This window comes from Ailuropoda melanoleuca, chromosome 2 (genome assembly GCF_002007445.2).
Source record: "Ailuropoda melanoleuca isolate Jingjing chromosome 2, ASM200744v2, whole genome shotgun sequence".
NCBI classification, from domain to species: Eukaryota; Metazoa; Chordata; class Mammalia; order Carnivora; family Ursidae; genus Ailuropoda; species Ailuropoda melanoleuca.
This window is the reverse complement of record NC_048219.1, coordinates 41,572,764-41,595,169: the sequence shown is the minus strand read 5'-3', so window position 1 is coordinate 41,595,169 and position 22,406 is coordinate 41,572,764. Positions and strand designations below refer to the sequence as shown.

The following is a 22,406-nucleotide window of genomic DNA, read 5'->3' as shown; positions in this document are numbered from 1 at the left end:
TCATAATATGGGTCTCAATTTCTTTACATACTTTACAAAGCTCTACAAAATCTGGCCTATGGTTATCTCAGATCTGGCTTCACCTTTTGCCATTTCCCCAAATCGCATTCACTTCTAGACTTTGGTAAATGCTACAAGCTACGTCTGAACACCCTTCTCCCCGCCCTTTGACTAGCTAACTTTGACATATTCTTTTTATCTCAATTTAGAGACTTCCTCAAAAATCCCTCTGGGACCTCCATATACCAATATAGATGTTCATCCTATGTGATACTACAATATCCTATATTACCATCATTTTATAGAGACAGAGCTCGTAGTTGTAAACAATGAAATCAATTTCAGTTAATCAAACAGCTACACAGCTAGTTTAAATATTAGGTAGCTAACAGAATCTCTGAGATGGCTACAGGATGGGATTTGGAAAATACCAGCCCAGTGATAATACTCCGGGCTGCGCTGTAGAATGGCTCCATGGAGACACGAGGACAGCCTTGGACGGGCAGAGACCTAGCTGGTGCTGGGCACCAGGCACTACTAGCACCTCTGCCTCTTCCTCTGACTGGTGAAGCCCCAGTCACATGCCTGTGCCCTCACTGCAAGGCAGCCTGGGAAATTAAGCTCCCGTCTTCTATCTTGGGGATGCTCAGGTTGTTTTACCGAGGAGCTCTAGGCTGAGCAGTCCTAACCACTTCTTAAATTCAAAGTGGATAATGAGTTTCTCAAAAAATATTAAAGTCAGCTGGTATAGTAGATATTTTGTCTGTTTTCAGAGACTACTGGCAAACAACTAATGCTTATGGAAATGTGAAGGAAACAGTGCTCTCTGCTCTTGGAGGGCACCACACATACCAATGAACAGGATGGTGAGGTGCAGAACAAGCGAGCATTAGTGACAAGCAAGGATATGAAAAGGGTTTCATCCCCAGCAAATCAAAAGGACATAAAATCCTTAGCCTCATTGTAACTAGGGTGCTGAATAGGGCCAATAAGGCAATAAGGCGACCAGAGAGGGTTGGGAGTGCTACAGTATGCTTCCATAACACTCCATATTTGTTCCAATCATAACACCTATAAAATGTTATTGAATTGTTAGTTTCCTGTTTTCCTTGCATCACGTCTGTGATGACAGGGACAGTGCCCATCTGTCTGGCCCATAGGCAATATGTAATAGATGTTTTAAAAAATAAGTAAATGAATGAATACATGAGAGTGAAGATAAGGGCACAGAGGTGGTAGAGGGAGATGAGTGCCAGAGAATGATGCCAGGTTCCAGTGGGGTGACCCAGATCTGCTCAGGCCTGATGCTAGCCACTCCCACACAGCTCCTTTCTTTGCAATCCACTTGTCATTCCCTTTGGGAAGGATTGAGGTCTCTGGAAAACAGCCAAAAAACTGTTATGGGAACGGCAAGCCCAAATAATGCTCAACCATCAGGAGGATCTGAGTGCTGAAAGCCACTTCTGTTCCCCTTCTCTCAGCCGAGGGGGTGGGAAAGCCCTAACTCCTTTCAGAGAGACTTAGAAGGCATATAAAGGCCCCTGGTTGAGGACTTGCTTCCTCATTCTGCACTTGGTGCCAGAACTCTCACTTCTCCACTGAGAGAAAATGTCCATCCAGTAAGTATCTCTGGGAGGTGTTTTTAAATGCCTTAGCGGGTCGACGGTAAATGGGCTATTTCAAGAGGTTCTGAAGAGGATTGATGGCCTGTTTATGGGAGGCCTCGGGTCTTGAAGGGGAGAATTTCTTCCTATTTACATATTGCAGTAAATATCTAGAATTGGGGTCTATATTACTGTTTGATTTTTATGAATGGGCCTTGAAAGCAGTTGTGAGCATGAAGATTGTAATGAGGCAAGCCTAGGTTCCAGCCATTTCCTAGCTGTGTGATTTTGGACTTAACTTTTTGTAGTCTATGTTCTTCCATATACAGAATGAGCATAAGAGCAGTATTTTCCCCATTGTGGTATTGTGACATTTAAATGAGTTAATAGCGTGCAAAATTCTTTTTATGGCGTGTGGCACGTAGTAAGTGCTTAATAAAAGACAGCTATCATAATTAAGGAGTCTGGTCAGAGTTCCCACTCTAAGAAGTTATAAAATGAAGCCAAAGTGGGGAGGCAGGAAATAAATAAAAATATGAAACCTGAATCTCCTAGCCAGACTATTTTTAAAGAGTAATGTAGCTCTTGGAGATGGGCGAAGAAATAGGATGATAGGAAGAGATGATGGTATAATATGAATAACAAAGAATGAGTTACTGACCAAAAAAGCTGCCATCTCCCAACTCTTGGAGGGAGAGGGATGAGGCAAGAGAATCAGTGATACAGGGCACTTAGAGTAGGGACAGGGCGGAGTAATCCTGGGGAAGACAAGAGATAGCAGAGGCATTAGTTGCTTTGTCATCAGAAATGTGGGAAGACTGCAGAGGGTAGAATTAAGTTCTCTGTGACATTAAAAGGGAGGTCATTTCCCCTGACATAGAAGGTAGAGCACTGACCCAGCCCCCCTCCCGCCACCAGCAAACCTGAGGATATTTCTATCCCTCCAGCAAAGTGTGTGCTCCCAGCAAAGGCTAGACTGGCAGTGGTGCGCTGCCATTGAAACCAGAGAATACCTTTTCTCCTGGAGCTCTGCCTCTGTCTCAGGAAACTTCTCTGAATATCAACGTGGGCTTCTTCCCAATTGTTCCACCTTTTTAGAGTTGAACATCCTGCTGGTGGTTACAAGAAACTGTTCGAAACTGTGGAAGAACTGTCCTCGCCACTCACAGCTCATGTTACAGGTTGGTCTCATCAGTCTTGAAACCCTCTTCCCTTGTTTTGTTGAGATCCCTCTTCTCTGGCTTTTCATTCATTGGCATCTCTCAGTGGTGGCTCCGCCTGTTGGCCCCAGAGAGGGAAATCTGAAGGTGTGGGCCTTTTATGCCAGAAACCCATTTCCTCTCATTTACCTTTTATTTCCCTAATGTAGAAACATGCTGCCTAACTGGAATTCCTTGAGGACTGGGACTACATCTTTGTCATCTTTAAATTGTCAGTGCCTAACTCAGTGCCTGGCACATAGTAAATGTCCTAGAAATGTCTGTTCCATTATCCATTCCAGTGTCTGGGTAAACGAAGACCTGATGACAAGCATCTGGAAATATTACAATAAAGGGTGGTAGGTTTCCTGCCTGTTGTATTGCTTCTGCAGTCAGACAGATGTGGGTGCAAATTGCAGCTCCCTCATTTTACTAGCTGTGAATCTTACAAGTTACTTAAACTTTCTGAGTTTCAGGTCCCTTACCTATCAAAAACCAAACTTTCGCTCATGGGGATGTCGTGAAGATTGAATAAGATAACCGAAAGATTCACCTAGTATCTAACACAAAGTGGGCAATAAGTAGTCGCTATTATTAATATTGTTAGCATTATCCAAAGACATCATATGATCCATACAGTATCCTTGCTTGGACATGGCAAGTCTCTTTCCTCCCACTTACTCTTATGTAAAATAAAAGGAAGGATCCAAATGTTCTTTTTCAGCTAGATTCTGATGTTAACAATTTAGGTTCTAGCAATCAAATTTATGTTGTGTTGTTAGTTAAGTCATGCCTTCTTAAAGCTTTTATCAGAAATATGCATTCTTATGATGCAGGCTGCTGAAATTGAACTACAGGAAATAATCCATTTGTTTAAAAAGAAATTGCTAAGGATGAAGCAAACACTGCACTTTTCAAAGGATACAAGGGCACAAACCTAACTGCTTAAACTGAAAGGCCTTACGGCCTTTGTTGTGTACTCCTCATTTTGCAGATGAGGACACTGAGCCCCAGAGATGGCACATAGCAAATCCTGAACTAGAATCCAGGTCTCTGACAGCCAGCCCTGTGCAATTTCTCCTTCAGCAGGTTAATCTTCATCTGGACAGTAGCCCATACCCTCAAAGGAATATAACTCTAGATTTTAAAAAGCCAGTATTCTTGTTGTCACTTAAATGATTTCTTCTATAGAAACACCTTTTTTTAGTGTTTTGATCCCTGTTCCTAATCCACCTTTCCTACCCCTCACTCCATCAAAATACATCAAGAAATTTGAAATTCTTCTTAAAAGTGAGATGCTAAAATGCAGATGTATTGGTATCTGGGGAAATCTGTTAGGTACAGAATCCCATTTTCCTCAAGATGCTTTTCCTTGTCTCCTTCCAACTGTTTATCCAAACAGGCATTAAGACATTTCCCACCACTTGGTCTCCTAGTGGAAGGAGAGTCAAGTCAGCAGGCATTTTGTAAGAGCTGCCCAGGGTGAGAGCTGGGAATGAAAATCATTGCCAGCTTTACAAAGATGCTGCCCAATTGGGCTGCTAATATAATCACCACCCCCTTACCAGGGATGAGCCCAGCAAAAGGCAGGGGTAAGAAGCAATGTTCTATGTCTCACCTTCATCACAGGCAGAATCCCCCTCTGGCTCACTGGCAGTCTCCTTCGATGTGGGCCAGGACTCTTTGAAGTTGGATCTGAACCATTTTACCACCTGTTTGATGGGCAAGCCCTCCTGCACAAGTTTGACTTTAAAGAAGGACACGTCACATATCATAGAAGGTAAAGAATGCCAGGTCCTACTGCTCCTAGGGGTGGGACCTAGCTCAGCTCCTCCTCCTACGTGCTTCTCAACCTCTTGAACCCAAGAGGTGACTTATAGATTTGCTTCCTCTCAGAATCCACTGGCCCAGGACGTTTGCAGAGATATCTGGGAGCTATGCTATGATAAAGAAGAACCTAAGAACTAGGACTTTCGGGTCCAACATGCCCAGCTTCAAATTCTATATCTACCAGACACCACTTTCCTAAATGGACAACCTTTGGCAAGATGTTAATCTCTAATTCTTGGTTTTGTCATCTCTAAAATTCTACTTCAGGGCTCATTACAAGGATTAATGAAGTACCTGGGAAATATTCAGTAGTAATAAGTTGCTATTATCACAGTTATTGTTATAATTATTAGATCATTGTTTCTCTTGACTCCTTTTTTTTTTTTTTAATAATTAGAAAGGCCCCTGGGTAGGAGGGAGGGGTGGAACAAAGAGGGAAGGACAAATTTATGTCATAATGATACAAGAAAGAGAAGTTTTCTAAGAACAGAAGATTGTTGCTAAAAGGCTCCAAGGCCTAAGCCATCACTCCAAGTACCCATTAACACCACAATAAGTAGTTTGCTTTTGCTTTAATATTCGGACCTGTTAGATGCTTTGTTGACCACCACAGGTATCAAGAACTCTGAAGAGACACCAGAAGGAAGACCAAATGGAAGCTTGAAGTAGTCAGGATAACTCAGACTGTAATAGAAGAGAAATAGAGCAGATCAAGCAAAAATTTAGCTAAGAAGTCAGACAAAGCTTTCATATGTCCCTAAAGACCTTGGCACTTTTTTCCTCTTCATGACTTTGTTTCTTCATCTATTAAATTTTAAACCTTATTATATGGATTGGAAGAAGTGCAAAATCAGATTTTAATTGGCTTTCCACATGAGAAATCCTAGGCAACGTATGGGATATGGTTGCGGAGTTCCGTCTGAGCAAGATACTGGATTCAAGAACACCTACTTTTAAGACTTGCAAAATACATTTTTAAATTGAGGGAAAAAACCAAGAGTGACATAAGGGAGATTGAAAAGAATATAATTCAGCACACCATGTTCTGTATTTCTCCACTCAGTGTTAGGTTGATGGGTTATGGGCCACAGGAAGTCAGAGGTCCTATGTGAACCACCCTTGGAGGCTGCATGGTGTGATATGGAGAAATGCGTGTTTCCTGGCCCTGGCTGACTTGAGTTCTAACCTAGCTCCATCACATATGCCAATCACTTAACTTTTCTGCTTGGACACGGCAAGTCCAAGCCATGAGCCTCAATTTCCTCATCTTTGTGAGGTTTATAAGACATAAATTTAAGCTCATAGCACATTGTCTCTTTCTCTCTTAGTCGCCCTGAGAAAGTGACCTGACAATACTCTTCATTCTTCACGTTGTGGCTTTATGATTCGATCTTGTTAAGGAAACACAGAATGACCATTCTCAGTTCCATATGGACCACACTGATTGCCCCTGCCTATGACCCTTTCCCATGTCTCCATGTCCTTCAGGTTCATCCGCACTGATGCTTATGTCCGGGCAATGACTGAGAAAAGGATCGTCATAACGGAATTTGGCACCTGTGCTTTCCCAGATCCCTGCAAGAATATATTTTCCAGGTTACTGAAACTTGACTGCATGTTATTAAAGACATTTTACATTAGCTCTTTTCTCTCACGGCTTGAAAGTTACTGGATTGAAAAATCCATTTGCTTCTGCAGGTTTTTTTCTTACTTCCGAGGAGTAGAGGTCACTGACAATGCCCTTGTTAACATCTACCCAGTAGGGGAAGATTACTATGCCTGCACAGAGACCAACTTCATTACAAAGATTAATCCCGAGACCTTGGAGACAATTAAGCAGGTAGGACACAACGCTCAGGCAACACTGCCCAAGAAGTTAGAATTCGCAGTTTAGAATTAACTGCAATTTGGGGGAAAGGACTTGAGAGCCAGATAGATGACGTTTCACCTACTTGCTTTGTCATCAACTACTAGCTATGTGACATAGGGCAAATTTTGTTTCTTCATCTATGAAATTTTAAACATTTGTTGTATGGGTTGAAGGAAAACCTTATAAAATGCCTAAGATACTCATTCATTCATTTGTGACACAAATATTTATTGAGTCCCTTCCACGTATCAGAACTTATTCTAGATGCAAAGGATATATCGATAGGTAAGACAACCTGGGTAAGAAAAAATTTGGCATAAGTTGTTTAGCTAATGGGAAGCTACTGGAAGTTTTTGCTTGGAGAAATGGTATAAGCAGAGCTGTGCGTTAGGGTGTTTAATCTGGAAGCCAAGCGCGAACTGTGTGGGAGGACAAAAGAGATAAGGGATAGTGAGGAGACAAGTTAGGTGGAATTTAAGACCAGAACTAGAAATTCAGTGTAGTAGAAATAGAAAGGAAAAATAGTCCCCACCCTAGGCCTCAATGTCACTAGCTAAGTTATGATTCTCAGAGGACTATTTACTAAGGCTTAACATATCCTCATCAATAGCTCTTTCTTGTTTTTAATGTATGTTTGTAATCACATAAGAGTATGTGTTAGATCATTTAGAGAAGAAGTGAAATTGAATTCTAAACCATTCATTTAATTCTGATGAGTGAATCTGTGCTCAAATTGCTATGGTAATACAATTGCAAATGTAAAGTTCATGTACGGCTCCAAAATAACCTTCATTAGGGGGTCAAGTTTCATTGTGAACATCACTGTGACTTGACTTCATAAAACATACAGTTTTAAAACTTGAGATTTTTTTATTACTGTTACTAAAATAGCCTCCTAAGCAGTGCCTTTGCCTCCAGCCTGATTCTCTTAAAAACGACTTCCCTAATTCAGCAGAAGCAATTTTTCTAAAATACAAGTATAAATGTGTTACTCTATCTGAGGCACCCACAGTTCCCAAGATAAAGTCCAAATGGGGCTTTGTGGCTGTCTGGCTCTTATTTCTCCTCCTCCACGCATGCCTTTCACAGCAGCCATGTTCGATGACTAGTAATCCCCAAATAGCACCTGCTACTTCACAATTCAAAGCTCGTACATTAGGGTTCCCACTCCCTGAAACACCTGTCATCCTTCTCCACCTGGCTAATTTTACTTGTTTTTCAAGCATTAGTTGGAGTCATTGTCCTTGGGAAGCCCGGCCTAATCTCCCAGTCTGGGATAGATGACCTTTCTCTCCAGATACCATTTTGCATTACCAGCAATGCACTATATTATACACCAGCGTATTGATCTAACAGTGCTATCAAATAGAACTTTCTGCAATGATGGCGGTGTTCTATATATGCATTGTCCAAGTGCCGTTGAGTACTTGAAATGTGGCAAATGTGACTGAGGAACTGAATTTAAAATTTTATCTAATCATCATCAATCCACATTAAATTACATGTGGCTACCATATTGGACAGCACAAGTCTATACTGAAGTTCTTGACCCTGGCACAGTAATAATAGAAGTTCAATGAGTACTTGTTGAATGATTGAATGATTGAATGAATGACTGTCTTGACTATTACTTAAATAAGAACGCTAAAAACTCAATTTAAAACATATCTCCTAATCAAATAGAAAGAATTTTGGTTAAATATATACCTCATCAATTATTCATTCAATAAATCTGTATTGAGCAGGTCATAGGTAGAAAATTCTAGTGCTAATTTTGCCAGTGTGTGGCTCTGTATCCTTGAAAAAGTCACTTGACCTCTCTTGGACCTCAATTTCTCTTTCTGTAAACAGAGAGATTTATGCTAGATTTGTGATTCTGAATTTCTTATGAGACTCTAAATTGAATTAAAGCACTAAATCTTTTCTCCAAAAACATTTGCATTTAATTCCAGAAGATTCATAGTTCTCCTGAAGTCTATTTGGGGTGACTCTATACTAAATAGAATCCTGGGGTTTCTTTCGGTTCCAAATTTATACTCTGTGCAAGCCACTGGATTTGGTATTTAGGTTATACTATACAAAATGGCCATTTTCGTAAAATAAAAATTATTGTATATCTCAGCAATTTCACACAATTCATCTAATACAATAAGGGGGATATAAAGAAATCCCAGGATTCACATTATCAGCTTGAAGACAATCTGCATGTGCAAAAGGAAAGTAACTAACCAGAGCAGTGAATGGTATACACTGAAGAACACAGTCAGGAAGATCTCCAAGATTTCAGGGGTGTGGGGGGTCAGCATGAGGGGCAGAGGAGAGAGAGCTCTGCACTGAAAACAGGAATTCAGGCAGATTTGAAAGACGGTAGAACCCAGAAAGATGGAAAGAAAGAGAAAATGCACTTTGGGTGAGGGTACAAGTGGTAGCAGTAAGGTCAGACCTATGGACAAGGGGTAATACGGTCTTTCTCTTTACATGAATGACATCTGCTCTCCTTCCATAGGTTGACCTTTGCAACTATGTCTCTGTCAATGGAGCCACTGCTCACCCCCATATTGAAAGTGATGGAACTGTTTACAACATTGGTAATTGCTTTGGGAAAAATTTTTCAATTGCCTACAATATTGTAAAGATCCCTCCACTACAAGCAGGTCAGTTTACCAATTTGACTCTTCTTAAAACAAGTATCTATATTGTGAGAAAATTACTAGAAATGGGATACCAGATCAGAATATCAGGATCACACTATAGCTGCACGGTTAAATCACTTTCAGGTTGTCCTTTGCCCCTATCCTACCATGGACCAATGCCCAGAAGCACCGTAGCAGAAAATGACAACTTGAAAATATGGAGAGCAAGTGGCCAAATCGTATCCTACAATGTTTCAAAAGTGTAGTGTGTATATGATATTTGACCAAATAAGAGTTAGAATCAAATTCAGGAAATATTTATCAAGCATATATTCACGTGCCAGGCAAAATTAAATTTTTAAACAAATATATGTGTGTGCATAATAGCACACATGCATATATGAGAGGGTACTAAGTATTTTGTGTGTGTTCAATTCCCAAAGCCACAAACAAACCTATTAACTCATATTAATATTATGGAGAAAGAATATTAAAACAGGAAACAGAGTACTCTTTAGAATTCTCCATTCATCCTCCATTCACTGCTAGAAATTTGATAACCATCTTGGTGACAGAATTATTTGAATACATATGGATTTTTGTTTAGTATTGCATAGCATGGATCTCAAAGTGTAGTCCCTGGACCAGCAGCATCACTTGGGAAGCTGCTAGAAATCCAGAGCCCCACCTGTGGTTGACTGAAGGAGGAATTCTTGGTGTAGACCCACAATTACTATTTTAAGAAGCTCTTTATGTGATTCTGATGCACATTAAGGTTTGAAGACCACTGACATAGTAGGAAACAAACTTTGCTGTGCTTAAGAATTACCATACAGAACTAATGACACAAACCCACATATACTGTATTTTACAGGTAACTTAAGGGATTATGAAAGGCATTTTGACCATACTAAAGTTTCGCCTTACTCACCGACTTAGCACCTACCACCTCCAGTTGTTAAGACGCATGCAACTCCACTGTCCTCTGCCTGCCACAAAACTGTTTTGAGTACACTTTTCCAAATCTGCTGCTGTTTGGATTTTCCTGGGTGACTGCAGCTTCACATGAAATTTCCCTAAGAAATCCCAATGACTGAGAAAATGAAAATAAACCCTAAAAAAAAAAAATCAAGATCTGAAAATGTATTTCTTTACTTGCATAAGCTGTTCTAAATGCTTTGTATTAAAAGAGAAAAAAAGAGGCTTTTCCAAAGCCTTTTAAAACCGCTTTATTTCAGACAAGGAAGATCCAATAAGCAAGTCAGAGGTCGTTGTACAATTCCCCTGCAGTGACCGATTCAAGCCATCTTACGTCCATAGGTAACTTGAAGGCCTGCTATGAATCTTCAGGAAAACTCAAGTTTAAAGATCTGCTTTGCCTACCTTTGATACCAATCCTGATCACAACATTTTCTTGCAGAAACCTAAATTTAAATATAATTAATTTCATGTAGGCACTGTTGATTCAAACCTCATGTGCACATATTTCTTTGTGATTTGAGAATCAGCCCTTCACATTCACAAGTCTATTTGTATTCCTAAACAGTTTTGGTTTGACTCCCAACTATATTGTTTTTGTGGAGACGCCAGTCAAAATTAACCTGTTCAAGTTCCTTTCTTCATGGAGTCTTTGGGGAGCCAACTACATGGATTGTTTTGAGTCCAATGAAACCATGGGGGTAAGTCATGCATTTATTTGTCAGGTTTAGGATTCTGAAGAAGGCATTTTGTAATGTATACTGTCTTCCTTTTTAAATGCATCAAAATATTTTCCTCACTTTTCAAGGTTTGGCTTCATATCGCTGACAAAAAAAGAAGAAAGTATCTCAATAATAAATATAGGACCTCTTCTTTTAATCTCTTCCATCACATCAATACTTATGAAGACAATGAGTTTCTGATTGTGGATCTCTGTTGCTGGAAAGGGTAAGAAAGAACACTGGATAATGTTATATCTCCAGTCATGCCTAGAAATTAGGGGCCTTTTTCAGAGAAGCTGCTCTCAGTATTTAATCTGAATTACAGCTAAAATAAGCAAAAAGTATCCTTAAGTCGTGGAATATAATTGAAAAATCAGGAGGGAGGTTAGGTTATCAGAAGCACTCACAAAATGAACATCAAAACCATGGTTAATGATTGAAAACTGATCAGGTCTATAAGCCTGACCTGAAAATAAAAGGTGGTATGATCTGATAAGTGAATTTAAACTTAACCTCACTGCAACTTGCCAAGTTCTCCTGGAGGGCCTTGAACTCTGCTTAAGACTCTCTCTCCCTCTGCCCCTCCCCCCTACCGCTCCCCCCTTCCCCGTGCTTGTGCTCGCTCACCCCCTCTATCTCTAAAATAAATAAATAAATCTTTAAAAAAAAAAAAAAACAGAACAGGCAGGTACTTGTTCTTTTAAAAGGCATGGATCATCTGTCTGAAATTATTTGCAATTGTCTGTGCTCATATCTGACTTCTTACTTTTGCAGATTTGAATTTGTTTATAATTACTTATATTTAGCCAATTTACGTGAGAACTGGGAAGAGGTGAAAAAAAATGCCAGAAAGGCTCCCCAGCCTGAAGTTAGGAGATACGTGCTTCCTCTGAATATTGACAAGGTAACCGCCCCCTACACAGATTTCAGATATATCCGGATTTGTTCTCCTGCCTTATGTTTATACATAAAATCTTGAAATTTCAGAGCTGGAAGGAACTTTAAAAATACACTAATTCAACTCCCCTCATTTAACAAACAAGGAAACTGGAGCTCAGAAGAGTGACATGACTTAGCAAAAGCCAACTGCAGCAGAGCCAAAATGAAAACCTGGTTTTGATGCTAAATCCGCTGTTCTTTCATTTGCAAAAATCTTTTCAAAATTTATTTTCTCAGTGAATAGTGCAGACCACTGATTCCTAGGATCTTCTGTCAATAATATGAATAATTTAATTTAAATAAGTTGAAATTCTAAAGAAATAAAGCGTTAAAAAGTAACCCTTTAGGGAAATCAGTCCATGATTTTGGTTTTCCGCAAACCTAAAGATATCGGTAGAAGACAAACATCATTAATAGCCTTTGGCAGTAATCTTTTTATTTCTACTTCTTCTTCCTTATATTCAGTGGCTGTCTTTCTAGAATGTTAGAAGAACATCAAGAAGTTTTTGTGTGATAGAATGCCAGTCAAAATCAAGACAAACAGAATTTTCACAATAGATACATGAGCATACGCTGCCATTTATGTACATATGAGATATATACACAAAAATGGGTAAGGCAGCTACATGGAATGTAAAACACTGTACTCAAAGCCAGAGCAAATATAGTGGAAAATAAACCCAATTTAGAACTAGACACTACTGCTCTTAAGCAAGCTTGTAAGCTTATAAGCTCTTTGAGGGACAAGAAAGGAGGGGGGGGTTGAGGTGGGGCATTAGGTAGTCAGGTAAATGAGCTTCTACAAAGGCAAGGAGGTGTTAAAAAGGCAAAATTAATATAGAAATATGAGGTAGCTGGAGGAGCTGGTACATTAGGAGCAGAGGAGGAGAGATGGGCACTGGGCAGAGAGACTGGAAGGAAGGTTGGAATGATATTGTACAAGGCGTTAAGCACTCTAACTTTCCCCTTAGGAAACATGTATCTGGTACATAGTTGAGAGTCCACAAAATACCAAATAAATAAGTCCAATGATTTTAATAAAATATTATTTTACTAGTGATGAGAAAATCACAGTAATCTTTAAGGAAATAAGATCATTTAATTTAAATATCCCTTACGTCACTCTCTTCACATCCAAAAAGAGGAAAAAGGAAAGCTTGTCCTAAATGTGTAGTCATCACTACCTGAAGAAAAACCACCCAATTATGAAATAGAGAACTTCAGTGATGAAAAAATGTCTAATGTCACTCGAGGCCCTGCTTTAGCTCTCTCCCAATAATTATGAATTAACCACTGTAACACAGCGTCATACGAGTTATTTCAGTGGGTACGTCAACAGGATATGCTCTTGTTCTCCTGGAACTCATTACCTAGTGTAGTAGGGAGGAGGAAGGTGATTTGGTAATGATAACACAATGAGATAAGTAGTGGGAGGGAGGCATAAACTGCTTTGGCTATTCAGAGAATGGAACAGTAGCACTTGTTTGGGGAGATTCATGAAACACAGTCATTTGCAATATTCTGGCAGAAGATATTGAAGCAGATCAACCTAAGACAGGAGGAATAGTTTGAGAAAAGACAGAAGTGGAGAGGGGCAGAAGAGCAGAGGGAACTGACTGCAATCCAATTAGTTAGAACATAAGATTAAGTAGTAGAATAAATGGGGGGGGGATTTAAAAAAAAAAGCTTAGGGGCGCCTGGGTGGCACAGCGGTTAAGCGTCTGCCTTCGGCTCAGGGCGTGATCCCGGCGTTGGGATCGAGCCCCACATCAGGCNCTTTAAGGCCAGGCTAAAAGGTTGTACTGTCTTTGGCAGTGAAGGTTCCTAAACAGAAGAAAACCATATTCAGAGGCTGGTGGACTGGGTACCAAGTGTACTGACTTTCATGGTTTTCTCTTCTACTAAATGTATGGCTTCCCCAAGCAAGTTACTCAATCACTCTCTATCTATAAAGAGAACCATTTAACATTCTTAAATTTCCTTTTCCTTACCTGCATCCATCTCACATGGTTGTTGTGGCGGCTACACGAGTTGATATATGTTAAGTATTAAATATAGCCCTTGACACAAAGTAAATATTAAATAAATATCCCCTATCATCATCAACAACAACAAAATCAGTATCAAAACATCTTAATGAAAGATGCCTCATAGACTTTCATACATCAATGAAGGACATTGTGAGGCCAATTAGGGTCAATAGTTACTGATGTTGACATGATGATCAAATATATGAGAATAGATAGATGAAATTGCTAGCAGGGAAAAGTCATACTTTAGAATACGTCTTCTAAAAGAAACATACACATTTGCTTGAAGAATTTGATAGCCCAGAAAATGCTAAGAGAGGAAAAGATGGCCGGGCACAGAAGTTTGGCAGGTCTCATGTACAGAAAGTACAAAAAAGAGAAGCCAGAGAGAGAAAGTCACCAAGGAGCCCTAGCTAGAGCAAAGAGAGGACAATCCCACATAGGATAGGGCAAGATGGTTTCATCAGTGCCCACTGCTATGGGCAAGTTGAAAATGATGAAGACTAAAAGTCAAACATCAGATTTGGTGATCTCCAAGGGATGAGGATCAGAGAGGGAGACATCAGGACTCATGGCACTGAAGGTGAGCAACTGGTAGGATGTGGGAGCAGTTACTGTAAGTCTACACTTTGAAAAATTTGGCAGTGAAGGGAAAAATCGGTCATAAATTAGGAGAAGAGGTAAGAAAGAGATTGAGGGAAGGGCTAAGGAGAGGAAAGAGTAAAGATTGAGTGAAGTTTACAGTTTACTGATTAAGATAATGGTAGTATCCTTATATCGTTATATTTTTTTGAATAAGCGGTGCATTTAAATGGTCAAAAATCAAAATGGTATGCAAAGGTACACACTGGGAAATCTCACTCCACACTCCCCCTGTATCCAGTCCATACCATCCCCATTCGCTTCCTATGTTTAACTTTTCATGTCTTTCCTTTTCTTTGGCTTGTTTATGCAAGTACAAGAAAAAATATATATACAATTACTATTTCCCATTCTCATACACAAAAAGGGACTTTCTATATCCACCATTTTGTGCCCTGCTTTCTTCATTTAACAATATATATGCTAAAGATCTTGCTGTTTTCAGCTACACAGTCTTCCTTCTGTGAACATACCCAAGTCCCTCACTGCTGCACAACAGAATTGTTTCCAATCTTTGGCTATTACCAATAATGTAATAATGAATAACTTTGTATGTATGGTTATTACCAATAGTGTAATAATAACTTTGTATGTATGTCATTTCATACACGCACAGATATATGAATAGATTAGATCCTCAGAAATGAGATTTAGGGTTAAAGGAAAAGTGCATCTGTTAAATAAAAAAGTGGGTGGGGAGTGAAAATGAGGAACTAGTTTGTTGGGGAAAGCAAAAGTAATGTTACAGATTTCTTACATAAAAAATTTAATTTAATAATAGAAAAAATAAGATAGAATGAAGATAATCAATTTAAACTTACTTAATACGTCTGATGTAGGCATTTGATCTCTTCTTCCCCAAAACACCACAGAGTGCCTTGAGGCTCCATTTCACAAAATCTCAGAATTCTCATCATTTCTGTGTTTTCTCCTTACCTCCTATCCCTTTCCTATCCTAAGAATCTTCTATTTCCTCTTAATTCATCGTACACCCCCAGAAAAATCTCTTCTATCCTCTTCTCAAAATATTCCTTTCACCTTTTTTTTTTATTTTTTTTAAAGATTTTATTTATTTATTCGACAGAGATAGAGACAGCCAGCAAGAGAGGGAACACAAGCAGGGGGAGTGGGAGAGGAAGAAGCAGGCTCATAGCGGAGGAGCCTGATGTGGGGCTCGATCCCATAACACCGGGATCATGCCCTGAGCCAAAGGCAGACGCTTAACCGCTGTGCCACCCAGGCGCCCCTCACCTTCTTTTTTTTAAACCAAAACCTGGGGGCACCTGGGTGGCTCAGTCAGTTAAGCATCTGCCTTCAGTTCAGATCATGGTCCCAGGGTCCTGGGATGGAGCCCTACGTTGGCCTCCAAGCTCAGCAGGGAGCCTGCTTCTCCCTCTCCCTCCTGCTTGTGCTCTCTCTCTCTCTCAAACAAATAAACAAAACCTTTAAAAAACAAAAACCTGGCACTGATCTCTCCAGTCTCTTCCTACAGCCTTTATACCACTTGACCTTGGGTTGGGGTAGGTCTTCTCTGTGTTCCACTTCTCTGTTTCCAGATTCATTGTTCCTTCCATCCACTCTTAAAATATTCCAATTTTAATCTCATTTCAGCTAATTATATAGCCAAGTGTTATGTACATAATATACATACATACACCCCTCATTACTGTTGTTGTTTATGAACCACCACTCACTCACTTCCCTTCCTAGCTCAATGTCACACTTCCCAGATCTACTGACTCTCAGTCATTTCCATATAAACATCATATGTGATTCTTCCCACAACCTGGCCTCTCAGTTCCTTGACCTCTTCCACTGATCTTGTCTTCTATTCTATGTCAGCCACTCACTCCCCATAGTCATACATTTGACCCTACCATTACCTATGACTGTGCTTCTTCCATAATCTTAGTTTCATGCATGATATGCTCCGACTACCACCTCCTATCTTTCAAGATCACTTGCCCTATTGCGATTCCCACAAGAAACCTCCAATCCACTGAACCTACTACCTTCTCACTATACCTCATTCCCCTGAGAACTTACTTTCCCTCATTACTTAATTAAAATTCCATTGTCAACAATTTTAATCTTATATAGATCTTCACTTCTCTTGCCTCTTTCTTATTTTATTGAACTCATTTGTCAAAACCACAATCTCCCCTAGTTAAGTTCAACTCCCCACCCACTCTACACTTGTATCTCTGAGGATGAAATTAAGTGCTGAAAACACACAATCATGTTAATTGGTTCATTTTTAAATACATGACCACAAACCTCACTGTTACATTTCTCAACTGCATTTACTCTCCCACTTTGCTAGTTATTTCACACCGTCCTCTCTTCAAACTTCTAACACCTCCCACCTCCACACTCATACTCAGCTGATTGCTCTGCTTCCTATTTTATTGAAACAAATGAAAGAAATCAAAAAAGAACGTTAGACTACTGCCACCACATCTACCCACCCACCAGCATCTGTACTTGTATTGAATTATCTATCATCCCACCCAGAACTAGTCCTTCCCATTTTCCCTTCCTTACCCACTTAAGGACGTCACTCAAGCAATTCTTCCCCCTCTCCTTTATCATTACTTTCCCTTCTTTTTCTTTGGGTCACTCATATCATGCTATTATTTTGCCCTCTTACAAAATCCTTCTCTTGGCTCTTCTTGTCCCCATAAACTATCCTCATTCTTTTTCTTATAGACCCCTTAATGTTGGAGGGCACCAGAACTCAGCCCTTCATTCTATCTTCTGTTGGTACATTCACTCCCTTTGTAAGGACTCATGCTTTAAAGCAGCCTACACTTACATTTTCAACTTACCTTTCAACTCAAGGTTCATCTATGCTACTGCCAGTTCCACGTCTCCATTTGGATGTCCAACAGACCTCTCAAGCTTAATAAGATGAAATCTAAATTTCTTCTCTTTCTCTACCAAAAAAATTTACCCCACCTGCAGTAGTCCCCATCTTTGTTGTGACAGCTCCAATCTTTAATCGTTCAGGCCAGACACCTTGGAGTCATCCTTGACTTCCATCTTAATTTCATGCCTCTTCCCTACCCCATAGCCTATCTATCAGGAAAACCTCATGGCTCTGCCTTCCACTTCTCAGTGACTCCAGTGTTACTAGCCTAGTCTGAGCTATTATTTTCTTTGAGTAGACCACATGACAAACTGGTGTCCCCAATTCCATTCTTGCATCCCCTCTTACTCCCAAAGGTAGTCTCAAGAGAACAGCCAGAGCAATTATTTTAAATATTATCCATGTCAGCCCTCTGCCCAAATCATTCTGTGGCTTCCCATCTCTCAGAGTAAAAGACCAAGTCCTCACAACGACCTATAAAGCTGTACACAATCTCTCATCTACCCTCCTCTCCTGTTCCTCTTCCCCAGGCTCAGTCAGTTGTAGTCACACTGGTCTCTTTAATGTTCTTCGAGCCCATTTGGCATCCTCCTACATTAGGCCTTTGCACTGTTCGCTCTCTTTGTTTAAGTGCTCTTCCCTAGACATCTGTGCTGTTGATTTCTTCACCTCCTACAAGTTTTGTCCCAAATGTCACCTTTTAAAGGAGGCCCACCCTGACCACCTCTTAAAATTATAACTCATCTACACTTCATAGTTTTGATCCTCCTAAATCTGCTGTATTTTTAAAGTGTATTTTTAATACACTTTATTAATTATATTTATTGTTTATATACCCAAACTAGAAGGTAAGCTTCATGAGGACAGGAACCCTATTCTCTGAATTACCCCAAATGCCTAGAATAGAGTTGAGCACAAAACATATACTCAAGTATTTGACACACGTATTAATAAATAAATGTGTTCTTAGAAAGAGCTCATGGTATCTATTCCTTTCATAAAAGAATCTGAAAACTACCAGGTGGGGTAAGGGAGTGACAAGAGATCTTAGTGACAGTGACAGTGACAACATCTGACCCGGTAGTTTTACTATTTATTTTTTTCTTTTTGATAACAGAACCGTATGATTTTTTTCAAGCAAAATCAAAACATATCCTAAATGTAAGGAGATAAACACTATAAATGAATCCATAGAGGTTGAAGTCATTTGTTGTTCTACTAAAAAAAAATTTCTTTTTTTCTCAGAGGCCCTTCCTCAGAGCCCTAAATTTTCTTTGAGGACAATCTCATTGTAGAGATGAGAAGCCTGAGAAGGCCTAGAAGGCCTAAAGGTTACGTGACTTTCCCAGTGATACACAGCCAGTGACTGACACAGGCACAGCTCACTTCCCCAATCTATTGCTGGGCTTACCTTTCTATAGCTTTCTGCACTGCTCCTCCCTACACATTGACGTAAGAAACAACGCAGGAGACAAAACTCAGGAAGACTGCGTTTATGGCTGCTTGATTTTTCTTTCCTTCTCACTGAGGTGTCTGTTATCCTTTTTCCTTAGGCCGACACAGGCAAGAACTTAGTCACACTCCCCAACACAACTGCCACTGCAATTCTGTGCAGTGACGAAACCATCTGGCTGGAACCTGAGGTTCTCTTTTCAGGGCCTCGCCAAGGTGAGATGATTTAGAGAGGGAACAAACTGTTCCATTCAGAGATTAACTGAGTTTTCCTAAGCATGTCCTCTATTTTGTAGCATTTGAGTTTCCTCAAATCAATTATCAGAAGTATGGTGGGAAACCTTACACGTACGCATATGGACTTGGTTTGAATCACTTTGTTCCAGACAGGGTAATGAATCCATCTTACCTAATACTAGAATAGTAGTTTGAGTCATATGCTAGTCAAGTCAAGCACATCGGCTGATTAATTGATTGATTTTTCTTTCTCACAAGCAGCTCTGTAAGCTGAATGTTAAAACTAAAGAAACGTGGGTATGGCAAGAGCCTGATTCATATCCATCAGAACCTATCTTTGTTTCTCACCCAGATGCCTTGGAGGAAGATGATGGTAATGAAAGCAATAGATGTGTCTGCAGATTTTCTTTTTACTGAAGTTCTATATGCTAGTGCATTAGAAATCACACGGATTACTCCCTAATGTTCAGATATGATCCTTAATACTACTGAATTTAATGCAGCATGAAAGAATTCAAACTTATTGGAAAATAAGCCTCATCTTGTGGCCAATCTCATTGATTACTCAGGGAAAAATGTTAAAGCACCATCTCGTGTCGTAATGGAACATCAACGTCTGCTCTAGATGAAGGAGGGAAGGATGAAGAAAGAACAGCATGAATTCTAGGTTTTTGCCTTTCCTGACCTAGATAAATTTCTGAAAAAGGATTGAGTTCAAAGGAGAGAAATTGAGTATTATAACGATCAAAGAGAATGAGAATAAGGGTTTTGTGCCTCTGCTTTGGTTTCTTCTTTTAGTAAGTTGGAGCTATAGCCTGTAACAGCAACTCAGTGGCAAAGCATCAGTCTTTGTTAACTATTAATTAGCTGGGACAGGAAGATAAATTACACTCTCTGGGATTAAAATATGGAAAATCACAGAGAAATGAGTAAAATAAAGAATTACAGAGCCATTTCGTGCTAAACAATTTTACATACACAGCCCATTCAGACAAAACTGCAAAAGGTTTGCTCTCGTTTTGTTGGAAGGAAGAAAGCTTCTAACTAGGTCTTGGAGAGTATATATACAGAAATAATATACCTTACTGTTTTCAAAGTCTTTTAATATATATTTTTCATTTGATTGTCACAACATTTTTTTTACAGTAGGTTATGTTAAATCTTATGTTACAGATAAGAGCACAGATCCATTCATCAATAAGAATTTAATGAACTCCCACTATGTCCTAGTAATTGTAGTAGCTTTTGGGATACAACAGTGGACAAGACTCATATGGTCACTCCCTTCCTGGACCTTACAGTCTAGGGGACATAAAGAGTTTGAAAGACCCCTTCAGGGTGGTCACGCAGCCAGATGGTGTAAAAATCAGAACAAGATATCAAGTCATATGATTTTCTTTGTCAATGTAATACCTCCAATATTATTTCAGTGACATTTAATCTATGGTCCTGGGCTTTTTTTTTTCTTTTAATTTAACATTGCCTTACTTACTTTTGATTAACAGGTGTAGTTCTGAGTGTGGTGGTGAGCCCTGGGGCAGGACAAAAGCCTGCTTATCTTCTGATTCTGAATGCCAAGGACTTGAGTGAAGTTGCCAGGGCTGAAGTGGAGATTAACATCCCTGTTACCTTTCATGGACTGTTCAAAAAATCCTGAGCACATTCTAGCGCATAATATTGCTATTGACAAAACCAAGAAAAACAGTCAGGTCTGCAGTCAAATTCTGTTCAATTTTAATCTGCTGTATTACATCGTTTTAACTTGCAGATGCACACAATTTTGCAATATTTTACAGAAAGCACAGAGTTGAGCAAGCAATTCTTTAAAAAAAAAAAAGCAGCATATATTTAGATAATCATACTTTCTCTGTGAGACAGGCAGACCATAACTAAAAACTCTTTATATATTTAGCAATCAAATAGAAAATGAATGTGGATTTATTAAGCCTTTTTTTCCCTATTGTTAAGGTATATTTTAGGTACCCATCTTCTCCAATTATTTTTTAACATTTAAAAGCCAAAGTTCTCTACACCTGATTTGTATGTGGCTTCACTGAGGCAAGGCAGTACCATGCAAAAAGGCTTAATTACTAAACGTCAGACCAAACTTTTTCACAAACCAGGGACCATCATCTAAGAGTAATCCTAGTAATAAGTGTGCGCATATATATATTAACTGTTCCGAGATCCTTAAGCTTTATGAACTTTAGCATTTCCATTTAATATAGGCAATTATTGATTATTTCTGACTTTATAATAAGAAAGCCTATCTCTAATTGACTGACAACTCTAACCAAATAATATAGCAGAGACTAAGTCATCTATTAAAAGCTTACATAACATCAAAGCAATTACATATAGTAGTGACTATAATTTTTTAAATACTCACAAATATAATTTCTACTTAAAATCAGACTATAAGATAATGTCAGGGGGTTATACTATGTTGCCTCATGTTTAATTATATTTAAGCACTGTGCAATCAGCTGACCTAAGCAAAAGACGAAGAGAGAGAAAAAGAGAAAATATTAAAATTAACATTCAGATATTAATACATTTAAGTACTTTTATTTTTAAAATTATTCTCTTATCACTAAATGTTGTAAAAAAATGGAGATTGACAAAAAATTATATTCTGTATCTTAATCCTGGTATTTTATGCTAAGAAGTATTACATATTATTGTACTTAAGATAATCAGCATTGTGTTTGACTAAGTAAAAATAGCTTGAAGGAACAGACTGACTAGGGTACTTGATGCATCCATTTGATTTCTTTATTTAGATAAAATACAAACTCGTTTTAGAATTATAAATACTCATTGAAACATACTTCTCAAAGAAAACTTAAAATTACAAAAAAGTAGAAATTTTAAGGTAAAATCAGACAGAGCTCATCTAAGTTCAACTATTATTAAGATTGAGTACTATTCTTTTCCATCTTTTTTCCTCCTGTGGATTTTAATATAATCATTGTTTCATTGTGGCTAGTTCCTAGCTAGAACTAGAAATTTCACAAAAGAAAATGCCAGAGAATAACATGGAATGTGTGACTGTAGATAAATATCAGCCTGTTAGCTTTTGTCTCTAGACAGGATTCATGAACATAATTTCACAAAGAAGGATATTTACTCATTTCTTTTTAAAATGCAGAAAATAAATTACTGAATAATTACTAAGTTTTGTGTTTAATAAAATCTCCCAGTTTAAGAAAATTCCTAAAGCTGCCCCTTCCTACATTTGCCAATCACTCCCTACCTTATTCCCATTCATTTTCCATGAAGCAAGTCTCGTAATTTTGTGTGCCCACTTCTCCTCCTTTTGCAGGATCCCATTGTGAACACTGTGCTCGGTGGACCCCCACAGTGTTTGTTAAGATAGGTGAAAGGCAGATCTAACTAAA

The 22,406-nt window shown here is 39.0% G+C and overlaps 1 protein-coding gene across 1 annotated transcript; it reads left to right on the top strand.

The window, feature by feature from the left end:
- The first annotated feature begins 1,573 nt into the window (after positions 1 to 1,573).
- On the top strand, positions 1,574 to 21,378 carry RPE65 (retinoid isomerohydrolase RPE65). The gene is made up of 14 exons (XM_002924661.4): positions 1,574 to 1,619; positions 2,703 to 2,785; positions 4,433 to 4,583; positions 6,122 to 6,229; positions 6,332 to 6,473; positions 9,010 to 9,157; positions 10,375 to 10,456; positions 10,683 to 10,815; positions 10,923 to 11,062; positions 11,611 to 11,740; positions 18,870 to 18,984; positions 19,065 to 19,159; positions 19,267 to 19,378; positions 20,511 to 21,378. Exons 1-14 carry the CDS (start codon positions 1,609 to 1,611, stop codon positions 20,660 to 20,662), a joined length of 1,602 nt encoding a protein of 533 aa, XP_002924707.1. The 5' UTR covers positions 1,574 to 1,608; the 3' UTR covers positions 20,663 to 21,378.
- Positions 21,379 to 22,406: the final 1,028 nt, after the last annotated feature.